General features: G+C 35.4%; 1 protein-coding gene across 10 annotated transcripts in view; it reads right to left on the minus strand.

The window, feature by feature from the left end:
• The window catches only part of lilli (AF4/FMR2 family member lilliputian), an 829,533-nt gene that overhangs the window by 159,705 nt on the left and 654,967 nt on the right, over positions 1 to 14,861 (minus strand). For all 10 annotated transcript variants that reach the window (XM_072527035.1, XM_072527032.1, XM_072527036.1 and 7 more), the window contains 2 exons: positions 12,861 to 12,950; positions 8,839 to 8,866 (listed from right to left, as the gene is read on the minus strand). In XM_072527035.1, the coding sequence (XP_072383136.1) occupies positions 8,839 to 8,866; positions 12,861 to 12,950 (118 nt within the window). The remainder of the gene's footprint in view (positions 1 to 8,838; positions 8,867 to 12,860; positions 12,951 to 14,861) is intronic.

The raw sequence follows: 14,861 nt of genomic DNA on the forward strand, positions 1-14,861 counted from the left end.
AGGACTACCTAACACGTTTAGTTTTCGTGTTATAGCGGCTAGTCATGTGCTATGCAGTTCATATCTGGTGACCGAGCTGACCACTCCATTCTGTCAATACCGATATGCTGTAATCTTTCGTTCACAATTCTTGCACGGTGGGGATGGGCACTGTCGTCAATAAGGACAAAACTTTCTAGGATTGCACCCGCAAATTGGGTTCTACAACCATACCTCTATATCTATAAGTCGTCATTGTAGCATTTGTCAGAACCACTAAGTCAGTGCCGCCATTAAAACAAATACCACCCCAAACGCAAATAGAGCCTTTCCCAAAAGCAGTTGGAGATATCCTATGTTTATTATCGTTCTCTCCAAACCAAAATACGACCATCGGAACTGTTCATAGTCTTCTCAATCCGCGATGTTCTCTGGTTTGTACTGGATGAGATAAACGTCTTCTTGCTCTTAATCCAGTCATATACAACATTCTTCTAACGGTTTAGATGGAGAAGACATTAACTGTTGATGGAGAAGCAGTATATGTTGGTTTCCGTCTAGCAATAATTCGCTTATATCTGTCATCGACAGGGTTGGTACTCCGTTTTCGCCCTCCACCACGAACATTTATGAGGCTACACCATTTGTGGCATAACGGTTCCAAGCTCTATTTACAACACTTTATGAAAACCCAAAACGTTGAGCCACTTCATGTTGCTTTAACCCTTCGTTGATCCATCTCACAATATGTTGCATTTGGACAATATCTAAACGTCTTAGAGGCATAGTTTATAACTTATTAATAAAAATACTCCATTATTTAATACAACTGAACCCAAACTGTGCTAATATCAAATGAAAATATACGGCTTTAATATTAAACTTTTTGCTAACGATAGTAAAAAAAAGAAAAAACGGATGGCCACAATAACAAAGTCGGGATATTCATATTATTTTAATTATATTAAATTTTTACAAACTCCGACTATTTCTGGCGTAAAATATTACTTTGATCCTTATCAATTGTTGAGCACTGCATTTGTTGCTTCTTTAATGAGAAAGGTACAAGAAGTAAGAAACGTATCCCAAGGAGTGAATTTGAGTGAAAGAAAAATACCAATTATCCCAATATTATAGATGCAATATCACACAAATATCATTATAAAACTAACTTTTAATACTGCTTTGTACCTATTTCCCTTCCAGATACAACATTTGCGAAAATAACAATATTCTCCTTCTTATGATAATATTGTTACGATAATTATCCTGGCCTAAAATAACCGTAAATATTATGACTAATGCTGTTCTGTTTTAGAGTTTACGAGAGTATTCGATTAGCCGGCAGAAATTTACCTGAAGGGACCTTCCAGAAACGGTCGAGCCGATGTAAAAATACCCGTTTGCCTTACCGTTATAATTTCGCCGCTAATCGAGAAGGCTGTTCGATGATTCTAGCGTAAAGGCAATGGCATATATAAAGGACATTTTATTTGGAAGGAACAGTTAATTCTGAACCCGCGCTCGCGAATTTGTTACGTACGGATATATATAAATTATTGTCAGATAAGTTAATATAAATAAAGAAATAAATTAAATCCGTAAGTGTTATAAATATTGAACCTTTTAATAAATTCACAACAAATGGTGTCAGAGTGAGATCGAACATAAATTAGACTTATAATAATAATACAAGTGAATATAAAATAAATTGTGAAAATGACGACGATTTATGAGCTGACAGTGACTAATTTAAGAAGACATCTAGAAGACAGAGAATTAGCTTCTACCGGAAAAAAGGCTGAGTTAGTCCAACGACTAAAGAACGCTTTGCTAGAAGAAGGACTAGATCCAGAGACTTATATATTTGAAGACAAACATGATGCTGTCCTCTCGTCGATTTCGAAAGTTTCTGGTGATGTAGCCAAAATTTCTGGTGACATCGCATCATTAGAGAACAAAGTTTCTGACGATATTTCGAAAGTTTCTTCTGATGTAGCCAAAGTTTCCGGCGACATCGCTTCGTTGGAAGACAAAGTTTCTAACGAGATTTCTTCGCTGGAAAGCAAAGTCTCTGCTAACATCTCTTCGGAAATCTCTAAAGTCACTTCTGAGATGTCTGCCCTGGACGATAGAATATCTTCATTAAAAAACCAAGTTGCTGCCGATATGTTAGCCTTCGAAGAAAAGATATGGAAAGAGATGGAAAAGAAGATGGAGGAAACAGGGACAGCAGAGAGAGGTAACAATCCGATTACAGTGGAGATAAAAGAAGACGAGACGAAATTTAAGTTGGAGACACGGCCGAAATTTGAAGGAAGTGGAGGTTCTATTCATGTTAAAGTCCCAACTTTCGACGGAAAATCATCATGGAACAACTACATGAAACAGTTCGAATCAGCCGCAAGAGCAAATGGATGGTCTGAAAAAGAAAAGGCTGTAAACCTGACTATCGCCCTTCGAGGAGATGCCTTAGATGTGCTTCAGACCATAGCCGTAGAGGAGACCGATGATTTCGAACAACTGAAGAAGAGGTTAAATATGCGATATGGCCACGAACATTTGGAGCATGTATATCAGTCACAGCTTAAAAATCGTAGACAGAAGAAAGATGAGGCTCTTCAAGAATATGAGGTAGATATTGCCAGATTAGTACGATATGCTTATCCAACAGCTCCCGAAGACATGATGGAAAAATTGGCCGTTCAAACGTTTATTGATGGTCTTCGTGATCATGAAATGCAGAGAACACTGCGATTAGCTCGTCACAAGACGCTGGTTGATGTCCTATCCGCCGCCCTCGAATACGAGTCAGCTACGCAGGCCTCTGGCGGGTACAGTAAAGTTAGGACTGTAAAAGAGGAAGGAGATGAAGATAAACTTGACCAGCTCGTTAATATGATGAAAAGCATGACATACAAGAAAACGAAGACCATCAGATGCTGGAATTGTGGCGAAATAGGACACGTACGAAGCTCCTGTAAGCACCCTAGGTACGACGCAAATCAAGAAACTCACCATCAGGAAAACTAGAACGGGTCAGCCTTAGGGGGGCAGCTTCGACCCAGAACTTTTCCAAAGACCCTCTCATACTAATAGCTTCTTTGAAATGTCGTGAAGATAGTGTATATGTCGATGGAGACATAAATGGTAAAAAGCATACGTTGTTGGTGGATACCGGAGCGACCAGAACCATTATACGCCCGACAGTTATAAACAGCCGAAAGAAACTGTTCCCAACGAGGTTGCGACTTCGGACCGCTACAGGTGAAAATGCAAACATTCATGGAGAAATCCAGGTACAATTGGGAATTGGAGCAGAAAAGTTCGTCCATACTGTTATAGTTGCTGACATCGAAGAGGATGTTATATTAGGAATGGACGTAATGAATATGCATGGATTCCAATTGGATTTTAAGAATAAGGTAATCAAAGTTGGCAACGAGGAGGTATTTCTCCATCCACATAATGACAACACTGTGCAAGCAGCCATTACAGAAGATACAGTCGTGCCTGCGAGAAGCGAAACGATCATAGTAGCGCGGCTACAGGGATTTGTGGACGAAGGGAGACCTGTTATGATGGAGCCTTGGAACCACGACGATGAGGTTGGCCGTGGAATCATAATTGGAAAGGAATTGGTGACTTCGGCTAAGGAAATTCCTGTGAGACTTATCAATGTCAACGACTACCCAGTGACCATAAAGAAAGAGACAAAAGTAGGAACTTGTGTACCTGTGACATCCATAATCCGTCAGGCGACAACATCTGATAATTCCAACGACAAATTCGACCAAATGGTTGCAGTTGCAGGACAGTCTCTAAATCAGATGGAGAAAAGGAAATTAAGGGAATTTCTTCGGCAGTATCGTGATATTTTCGTACCGAAAGGAGGAAAGACGGGAAGAACTACCGTTGTTAAGCATAAAATTGATACTGGTAATGCTAAGCCAATTCGTCAAACAGCTCGACGATTACCACAGGCGAAAAGAGAGGAAGCTGAAACGATTGTTCAGGAAATGAAGAAAGACGGGGTGATAGAACCTTCTACGAGCCCATGGGTCTCTCCGGTGGTCCTGGTTAAGAAGAAAGACGGAACGACGAGGTTCTGTGTGGATTACCGTTTGCTGAACAACGTTACCAAGAAAGATAGTTATCCTCTGCCTCGGATCGATGACACATTAGACACATTGGCTGGAAGTAAATTATTTTCTACTTTAGATTTGAAGTCTGGATACTGGCAGGTAGAAATGGACCCAGTCGATAAAGAAAAGACAGCCTTCACCACAGGATCTGGATTGTGGCAATTCAACGTTATGCCATTTGGACTTTGTAATGCTCCTGCGACATTTGAGAGGCTTATGGAAAATGTGTTGAGAGGGTTATCTTGGAAAACATGCCTGGTTTATTTAGATGACATAATCGTCTTGGGGGAGACATTCGAAGATCATTTGAGGAATTTAGAAAACGTTTTTAATCGACTTAAAGCTGCCCAATTGATGCTAAACCCCAAGAAGTGCCAGCTATTTCAAGGTAAAGTCAATTATCTGGGTCATATAGTCAGTAAAGAAGGAGTGGCCGTGGATAAGGGAAAAATCGATTCCATTAAGGAATGGCCAAAACCAACTGACAAACATCAAGTGAGAAGTTTTCTTGGACTATGTACTTACTACCGGAGGTTTATTAAGAAGTTTGCAGATATCGCTAAGCCATTAACGCGACTTACAGAGGAAGCAAGAGAATACCGCTGGGATATAGACTGCCAAAATGCCTTTGAGACCTTGAAAAAGCATTTAATAACAGCACCAATTTTAGGGTATCCACTGCCAGAAGGAGAGTTCATCTTAGATACAGATGCAAGTAATGTGGGAATTGGAGGAGTGCTGTCTCAGATTCAAGGAGGACAGGAACGAGTCCTCGGATATTTTAGTAAAGTTCTTTCAAAACCTGAGCGGAATTATTGCGTCACGAGAAGAGAACTTCTGGCAGTAGTGAAATCAGTAGAGCACTTCTATCAATACCTCTATGGAAGGAAGTTTTTAACTTCACATTGCAGAATCCAGAGGGTCAGATAGCCAGGTGGATCGAACGACTCCAAGAATACGATTTTAAGATTGAGCACCGAGCCGGAGTTAGCCACAGAAACGCTGATTCTCTTTCCAGACGGCCATGCCCAGCAGAGTGTCCCCACTGCAACAAAACGGAATCCAAGGAAGCAGCAGTGCTAAGAACGACGATTGTCAACGACGATTGGACGCCTACTAAGATAAGGGAAGAACAAGAGAGAGATCCAGTTATACAGAAAATCCGAAAATGGAAAGAGGAAAACCGTCGACCACCTTGGCAGGAAATATCAAACCTATGCTCAGTAGTTAAGACGTATTGGGCCCAGTGGGACTCATTTATCATCGAAGATGGCTTGCTCAAACGAGTCCTGGAAAATGATGACGGTTCAGAGAAAAGAAGACAGTTGGTGATCCCAAAGAGCAGAATAGCCGAAGTACTTCGTCAGTTACACGACAGTCCATCGGGAGGGCATTTTGGTGTAAGGAAAACCCTTCAGCGAATTCGGGAACGGTTTTATTGGATGAACAGTTCCGACGACGTAAAAGACTGGTGTGAGAAATGTACTATTTGTGCTACGAGTAACGGGCCTCACCGGAAAAGGAGAGCTCCTATGAGACAATATAATGTTGGAAGCCCGTTTGAAAGAATAGCTTTGGACATTGCAGGGCCATTTCCAGAAACTGAAAATGGGGGCAAGTACATGTTGGTAGTAATGGATTACTTCACTAAGTGGGTCGAGATTTACGCACTTCCAGACCAGAAGGCCGCCACCGTTGCAGATAAGTTGATCCAAGAATATATCAGCCGATTTGGAGTGCCTTTGGAGATCCATAGTGACCAAGGCAGGAACTTTGAAAGTGATCTATTCCAAGGAATATGTGATAGACTAGGCATGAAGAAAACAAGAACTACCGCGTATCATCCGCAATCGGATGGTATGGTAGAACGAATGAATAGGACAGTTGGCAAGTATTTGACAAAGATGGTGTCCGATCATCAGCGAGACTGGGACCAATACCTTCCGTTCTTCACAATGGCCTACAGATCTGCTGTTAACGAATCAACGGGCCAGACACCAGCCAGAGTCCTATTCGGACGCGAAATGCGACTACCTTGTGATCTAGAATTTGGGTGTCGACCTGGAGAAGACGTAGCAGGTGAAGATTATGTGATCGAATTACGAAGAAGAATGGACGATGTACATGAGTTGGTCCGTTCCCACCTTCAAATCGCTAGCGACCGAATGAAGAAACGGTACGATACACAAGCCGAAAAGGGTTGCTTTAAGAAGAACGACAAAGTATGGCTGTATAATCCCAAGAAGCGAAAAGGTTGTTCTCCCAAATTGCAGCAGTTTTGGGAAGGTCCATACCTCATCATGGAGAAGATCAACGATGTCATCTACCGAATAAGCAAGATTCCGAGGGGAAAGCCAATGATAGTACACCATAACCGGCTGGCGTCTTTCGAAGGTGACCACGACGTAGATGAAGAAGTGGAAGTAAACCAAGTCCAAGACGTGTCTGACCTCACGTTTGAGGAATTCATGGGTGCCTATGGAGGTACCGGTAAAGCAAGACATGGTGTTACCACTGAAGAAAAGCAAGATCTACTCGCGCTCCGACTCAACTCAATTTACAAAATATGCATTATTACGTTGGAATGAAAAATTTCATGAATTAGGTATACCACTACCACGTTAACAAATTATCTTGATAAAACGACCAAAAAGCAAATTATAAAGAACATGGAAAACAACAGTTGATATGGTAGGACTACGTAGGGAGTTGGGAAAAAGCGACAACCCAAGCAGCCCGGAATTGGTAAGTCTCAGTGGGAAAAGCGAGGAAATATGCCGGGATACGTAGACATGGAGCAAAAGTCTAAAGAACGCACTGAGACGATACACGCTATGGAACCGTAGGTTCCTAACCTTAGTCCCTTTCTCCTTGCTCTTTTCTTTTGCAAGTTCTTCTTCATCCGTCTTTCACCTTCATCGGAGATCTTTTTCTCACTCTGTAGCTTGCACTTTATTATTTGTCCATAAGCACTATCTAGCCCAATGATTGTCAATAATGTAGTTAATTATATATAATAATTAATAAAAATATATTTTTATATTTTAAAGTTACAGTATGTAGTAGATTCTTAGAAAAAAGGACAAAATCAGAATATGTGAAGAACTCAAATTGAGTTTCGCAGTGGAATCAGAAGCAAAAAGGTCTTTTCGCATCGAAGGTTATGATTCAAAGATGTAGGATGGTACATATCTTGAGAAACTCGGAAGGAGATGGAAGGGGCATAAGAATAATAGCTAAATTCTAATTGAGGACAGCAAGGCGATGACAGCATTACCATTACCATTACGGGGAAGACCATTATTCGAAACCAGTATCGATACAAAAAACTTATTGTTGTTACTGTTCAGATAAATCCATATTAATTAATATTCTCCAATAATAAACTCCACAATTAGACTTGAACAAAAAAAAGACTAAGTGTATTGTTATAAACAAGTCGAACATCCAACACATTGTACTAAATTCAAATAACCAAGGTATAGGATGAGTATCAAAATCACATAGTTAGGTTGTACATTCGATGAAGACTGGGGCCACTCACAGGAAATAGAAAAATATAGAAACGAAGGAGCGACAGCCGTATTCTTAAGATTAAGAACTTACTGTGTAGCAAAGATCTGAGCTTACGACTAAATAAAAGACTCAGTGTCGTGTCATTTGTGAGTAACAGTGTCTGAATAGTGACCCCAATCCCCTTGGGTGCGCCACTGGTGGCATGTTATGTTTATTCTGTTTTGTTGTACATGTACGTAGTACCTACACGTTTTAGAAACATTCATTGGACATAGTATGTACAAATAAGCATTTAGAAAACGACAGTAGAACGTAGTTTTAAATTAAACAAGTTAGAAGAATTCAAAAAATAATGGTTGTAAGATATTGAGTAATATTATCACTACAATATAATGAAAATATAAAGTTGTATATGAAAATGAGAAAAAACAATAAAAAATAATCAATTTAATGTTAATACCCATAAAAGATATGTCTGCCTAATTTTTAAATGAGAAGCTCGTATAAAAAATATTTTTCTCAGAGTACATTTTTATATTACGACGGATTTGGTGATTTAATGGCTGACGCTGAACAAATCTGGGGGATGAATACGTCTACCCTCCAACTTTGTCAGCAATACAGAGGCAATAGGGTTGTGGCCTTTCATTTAAGCATATTAATGAAAGCATTTTTTTAGACACTATATGAACAAACAGAGCGATAATTTAATTAGATTTGTACCATTGTATAGTTGGACAATTGCAGAAAACGTTGGTTTGGAAATTATTTATGTTTAAAGATATAATATTTTACTAAGAAAATATTATTTTAGTTTAAAATTATTTTTTCTTAATATTTCTTAAACATGGTGTGTCAAAAGAAAGTATATAAGAATCGGTCATAAATGCCCCCGACGATTAGGTTTTTAAAATACACTATGTATAGATAGAATAAACAAAAACTGTTACATTATCGAACCCTAAACAAACCTTTGAAATCCAATATTAAATCAAAAAATAAAAATATTTTTACTTATATATTTTGAAGTAGTTTTGTAATTTCAGTTTCCTTTCCTTCACTACTATTCAAATTTTTATTTTATACACATGTAATAAAAATTCATGCAAAACTAGCGCCTAAAGCGGTTATCACTTTTTATATTATTGTCCACGTCATTTAAAATATTAATTATTTGCAAAGGTTAATTAATACTTACTTTTTACAATTGGAGCAGCCTCAGTCAACTAAAACAAGAAAAATTATTTGAAAAAAGTTAATTAAGTAGAGTGGATCTTATCATTTTTTTTATACTGTTTGAAAATTATTGAGAGCAAAATTTTTATAACATAATAGTATTTTTCATATAAAAATGCGTGCACGTCACAATTTATATAAAGTGACGACACTTATATTTAAAATTTCCAGAACGTCAACCTTAGAGTTCAAATTTTCCTAACACTGCTAATAATACGAAACCCATATGGAACTGCTCGATCTTTCATAGGCGTTAACATGGTATAATAATCAGAAAAATGTAATCATCATTATATTGGGAATTTTATAATTATATTGATTAAATAAACCAACACATTTGTTATTAATAATAATATAAATTTTATGAAATCACTCTTTAAGTCTAATATTCCACAAAATAATAATTTTAATTAAATATATTAGACAATTGTACGCAACTGATATGAGAATACTTCAAATTTTTTGACAGTTCACCGTGTGGCAAAATTGTTTAAAGTGTTGCCGCTTTTTTAGAGTACAAATTTTGTTTATGTTTTGATTTCTTACACAATTTGATCATAATATATTATATATTAATAAATTGTATTTATAAATACATATTAAATTTAGATTAGTAGCTTTAAAAACTAATTATTGTTGTGTATTGTGATTGTGCTATGCCAAAACAACTAAATAGTCTATAGAAAGCTGATAAGCTTTCATATAAGATAGATTATTTTGAACAAGAAATAATGGCGGGACGTTATTCACTATTATATATATTTATATATTTACGTTTTACTATTAATGCTCTAAATAGAGGTAAGTTTAAAATTTAGAATATATAATTTTGTATTAAAATGTTTTCTTATGTATTTTAGTGTGTTGCAGTAGTCTTAAAACTAAGTGTATTTACTGTTATATAATAGTTTGACAAATAGTTGACATTTTAAAAATTCCTCACTTGCTAACTATTCTGATGTTTTGGCAACGCTGTGGGGTTCTGACGTCGTAAATCTTGAATGACGTGCACGCATTTTTATATGAAACATACTATAGCTGATAACATCCAACGTAATGCCATAAGCCAGCAACGAAGAATTTTAAAATTATTTGAAATTTTGTTGTCTCTAATGTTGCAGTAACTTTAAGAAATCAATAATGTGGGAACCTTCATAACATAGTACAGAACCATCAATTTACAATAATTTTGAGTTTTTTTTATATATATATTTTTTTTTTCATATTGCAGATTGTATTTTTAGGTAGACATTGCCAAAAAATAGACACATATACTTTTATTTTGTATTTTCAGGACTTGTATTGTTAAATTGATCTTAAGCAGGTTTGGAATTATGTCATACCTTAAAGCTTTTAATGACACGATGTTTTTGATATTTCAGGTTCATCTAGGGGTTCATCATAGATTCATATCTGATAAAAACAGAAAGATTGGGTTTCATTTTAATAAGTAGACTTTTGGTTTTGTATTTTTGAATCAGCGCCTCCCTGAACAAAATATTCACCAGCTGCCACTGGTTTGAAAAGAGTAAATTTTTCAATGTATCCTTTTATAACAAAATATATCCCTTTTAATATAATAGTAAAAATCAAGATTCATCCAAAATAAAGCATTATTGGAAAAAAAAGCTGACAAATTTATTTTGTTTTTTTCCTACAGGATCTTTCGGGTGCACAGTGGAATTTTAGTTTCTGTATAATTTACTGTTGCACAGAATGAGTTAATAAATATTGATGCTTAATTAGCAACTATTATTTCTATTAAAAATAAAAAAAGTGTGAGGTGCAAACAGGTTTTGAATAACTAACTAGACGATTATGTGATGTGGGTTACAAGGCCGATCGAATTGATTTCTAGAATGAGCTTTCTGCAAAAGTAATATATTGATAGTAGTCCTACGAAATTTTACTGTAAGTAGAAAATTAATAAAATCTACTTTTGTTTTCTGTTTTTCTTATTAACAGTTAATTAATCAATAAACAACCTTCCTCCACGACGATAAGTGTCTGGAAATCTGAAATCTAGAATATTTATTCTGCAACGCTTGCTCCTTGGTGGACCAAAATAAAATAATTACTGCATTAATTAAAAGTAAACGAAGTTCGCCACTTAAAAGAGTCATCCCTGATATTTGGCAATATTAATGGATTTGAATCAAAAGATTTTGTAAAATTTCTTGGTATTTCTATAGACAGGAACCTTAAATGGTCCCTTCATATCGATTTGTTAAGTAAGAAACTAGCCTCAGCCTGCTATGCAATAAGATCTGTTTCGAAGGAAATCAATTTAGCATCTTTCAAAATAGCATATTTTTCTTTGTTCGAGTCTCATCTACTACATGATCTTCCTTTTTGGAGTTCTAGTACAGCTGCCCAATCTGATGTCATTTTTAAATTACAAGGAAGAGCTATAAGGTTTTTTTTTGACCTCGGTACTAGAAACTAGAAACTGTTTGCTTAATTCGTAAACACCTACATGTTTTCCAGAAAGACCTTAATCATGACTACTCCGCCAGAAATTCAACCTTTGATGTGTATTTACCGATCCCCTCCAGTGAGTTAGTAAAGAAATCTATATTATATTCGGCAAAAAGATTATACAACCACCTCCCTTTGCAACTTAAATCTACAACTTCATTAATTAAATTCCGTAAATTGACAAAAGCCTATCATAAAAGCCTAAACTTATTAGTTCGTAAGATTTTATTATGCAATTGACAATTTATTTAAATTTTGCAATGGATTGTATATTTTATTATCTTTTATTTTTTGATATTGACGATTTATGTAATTTTAGTAAATTTTAAATTGTTATTGATATTTTTGTGACTTTTTATAAGCTTTGTCCATAAAATTGTACAATTTTCACTAAAAATAAAGCATATTTCTATTCTATTCTAAAAGGGATATAAAATCCGGCTATGGTCAAATTTGACCATAGCTCTGAAGATGGCTAGTTACTGTTTATTTGTCTATATATTATGTACATTGGTTATTATTTATTATTTAAAAATGTATTTTGGTTTTGATTTTTCTTTGTCTCTTACCAAAAAAGACAAAGTGGTGCCCTTTTTGGCAAATTTTTTTATATCTTGTTTTCTGTCTTTTTTGGCAAATTATTTATGCTGTTTCTTTGTACTGTTTATCCTATCTCTAGTCGCTATCATCTCCTGATTTTTCAAATTTTTAGAAGTGGAAATTAAAACGTCAATAAACGTACTTTAACCTTTAATTGTGGCTCATTCCCATTTAAATAGTAATTACTTTAAAATGCCACAAGAAAATAGCTTCAGAACAATACTAATTTTTCTTCTTTTCAATTCCTCTTTTGTTTATGTGCTAGTAAGAATGATCCAAAGAATTATGCCCATATCTCTACCGATTCTGAGCAACGCGGCCTCGTTCATTTTGTGTGCCTAAAACACTGCCCATCGTTTGATTTGTTACAGTATAACCCTTAATTATATTCATAAGATGCCTCGGACAGCCTTTTTTCGTAATATTCCACTGAGTATTTCTTTACATTACCAAATGCCTGTTTGAAGAGAAGGTATGAAACAAACATGTACTTCTCTATTAATTTCTCGGCAGTTTTCTATTCTCTCTTGTAGTATAAATACTCCATCAATATTCGAACTGTCTTTCAGAAGCCTATCAGTTCTTCTATTATATTTTCCACAATGTTTCTGGTACTGATTTTAAGGTTCTTACATATATTTTATAGGCGATATCCAGAAGGCTTATTTCTTTGTAGTTTTGGCAATTTGTTTTGTCGCCTTTCTTAAATATAGACTTAGTTTATCTTTTTAATATATAAAATAACAAGTTACTATATTTTACTAAATTCCTTTACTCGTAACCTAATTAGTTTCAGAAAATAATTTAAAATAAGTACTACTTTTTAAACACCGGCTCGAGTATAATTTTATCGTACTATTACTTGTGGAATAAAACTAAAATTACAGGAATCATCGTTTTCCTTACCTTGGTAAGATTATAGGTATATTTATTATCCAGTTCTATCCTCGGAGTGGCCGCCATAGCCGGTAAAGGTGTTGTTGGAACGATCATTTCCTGAAAACAATAAATAAAATAATAGATAATGGCAGTATCGCTGTTCTTTCTATAAAATTGCCGATAGAAAAACACCGGTTTATTCGTTAAAAACAATCACAGTCGAGAGATATAAAAGGAAAACGTGGATATCGTTCGGAATTTATTTTTTTTTGTGTAATTACAGTTTATAACATCAATGAACAAAAGAGATTATCGAACAATGTTTTATAAAAGATAAAGGCGATTCTTTTATTACCTTTAAAAAATACCGAAATAGAAGATGAGTTTTTAATCATTTTTTCTAGGAAAATATGAAATAAAGGTAGCAAATTTATAATTTAATTATGACAGAAGATTCAAAAATCACATTTTTTTTAATAACATTTTTTTATAATATACTTCAATCTTTTAGAAACCTGACCATATTATTCTATATTCTAATATCATAACTACAGAGCTTTACAATGGCATGATGAAATTTTTAATCAGTAGCAGGCTCTCCTAGTTATCTTCGTAAATCTGTTGGCCAGAGTCTCTTCAGTCTTCTATTGACGTGCTCTGGATAAGCGCAATATTAAATTTGCTTGTACAATCTCAAATTTCGATGATATATACCGAGTATTAGGCTATGGCTCCACGAGCGACAGATTGTCGCTAGCAGTAGCAGTAAAATTACGGCGGCAGTAAAGCAGTAAAATCATGGCTCATATCTTTGCGTTACGAATCTTAAGAGAAAGGTATATCAACAATGCATGCTGGCAGTTGTAACATATGGATCCGAAACACTAACGCACACTAAAAATATTGCTAATAAACTCATCACATACAGGAAAATGGAAATATCAATATTAGGAAATAAAATTAATTCTACAAGGAATACAGAAGGAAAACGAGGATCAGGAAGGCGAAGTATTTCCTGGCTGAAAAATCTACGTACGTGGTTCAGCACATCAACCACAAATCTTTTCAGAGCCGCAGTTTGCAAAATACAGATTGCCATGATGGTTGCCAACATCGGAAATGGATAGGCACTACAAGAAGAAGAAGAAGAAGGAATTACGGACCGCGTTAAAAACGAAGACAGTCGCAGAAGAACAGGAATAAAAGACATAATAACAAAAATATCAAGGCTAACATGGAGATTTGCAGGACATGATTCATGGCTCATGATGAGCGATGATAAATGGACTAAGAGATTATTGGAGTCGAGACCCCGTGAAGATAAGCGAAGCCGGGGAAGACTATCAAAACGATGGACAGAAGACATACGAAGAATAGATTATAACTGGATGAAACTTGCGCAAAATAGAATTTCCTGGAAACGTATAGAGGAGTCTTATGTCCAGCAGTGGATGCGAGAAGCTGGATGATGTTGATGATGATTAGTTTATTTATAGTTTTATTAGAACTTTCTGTTGTTGCCCCATAACGGCAATTTTATTTAATATCGGTATCATGTACAGAAGATACTTTGTCAGAAAATAAGACCTCACATTCGAATCCATTAGTTTGATTACATATTTCTGTCTGAGTTGTCTTCATTAAGTTCACCTCTAGGTTTCAATTTATGTGGATGTAACGTTTGTTGCAAAAAAAAATAGAAAACTTAAATACAAAGTCAACACGTGAGAGCTTAACCTCCGAAAATACTCAACTAGTAAAAATAAGGATAAATTTTATATTTTAAATGTATATTTTATAATTATATTTAAAGGAACTTTTATTAATGGTAATATAAATACTAATAGTATGAATACACATTGAAACGTGACTTAATAAGATCTCTTTAAAAGCGTTCGTAGAGGAAAATATTTCTGCAAATACATCGAAAATGGAAGCATGAAGTTGGAAATGCCGTGAGGAATTTCACGAATCTAAAAAATTAAAAACGTTTACACCGCATCGACGCAGAAATCAGCGAACTTTTTA

Source organism: Diabrotica undecimpunctata, chromosome 3 (assembly GCF_040954645.1).
Source record: "Diabrotica undecimpunctata isolate CICGRU chromosome 3, icDiaUnde3, whole genome shotgun sequence".
In the NCBI taxonomy this organism is placed as follows: domain Eukaryota; kingdom Metazoa; phylum Arthropoda; class Insecta; order Coleoptera; family Chrysomelidae; genus Diabrotica; species Diabrotica undecimpunctata.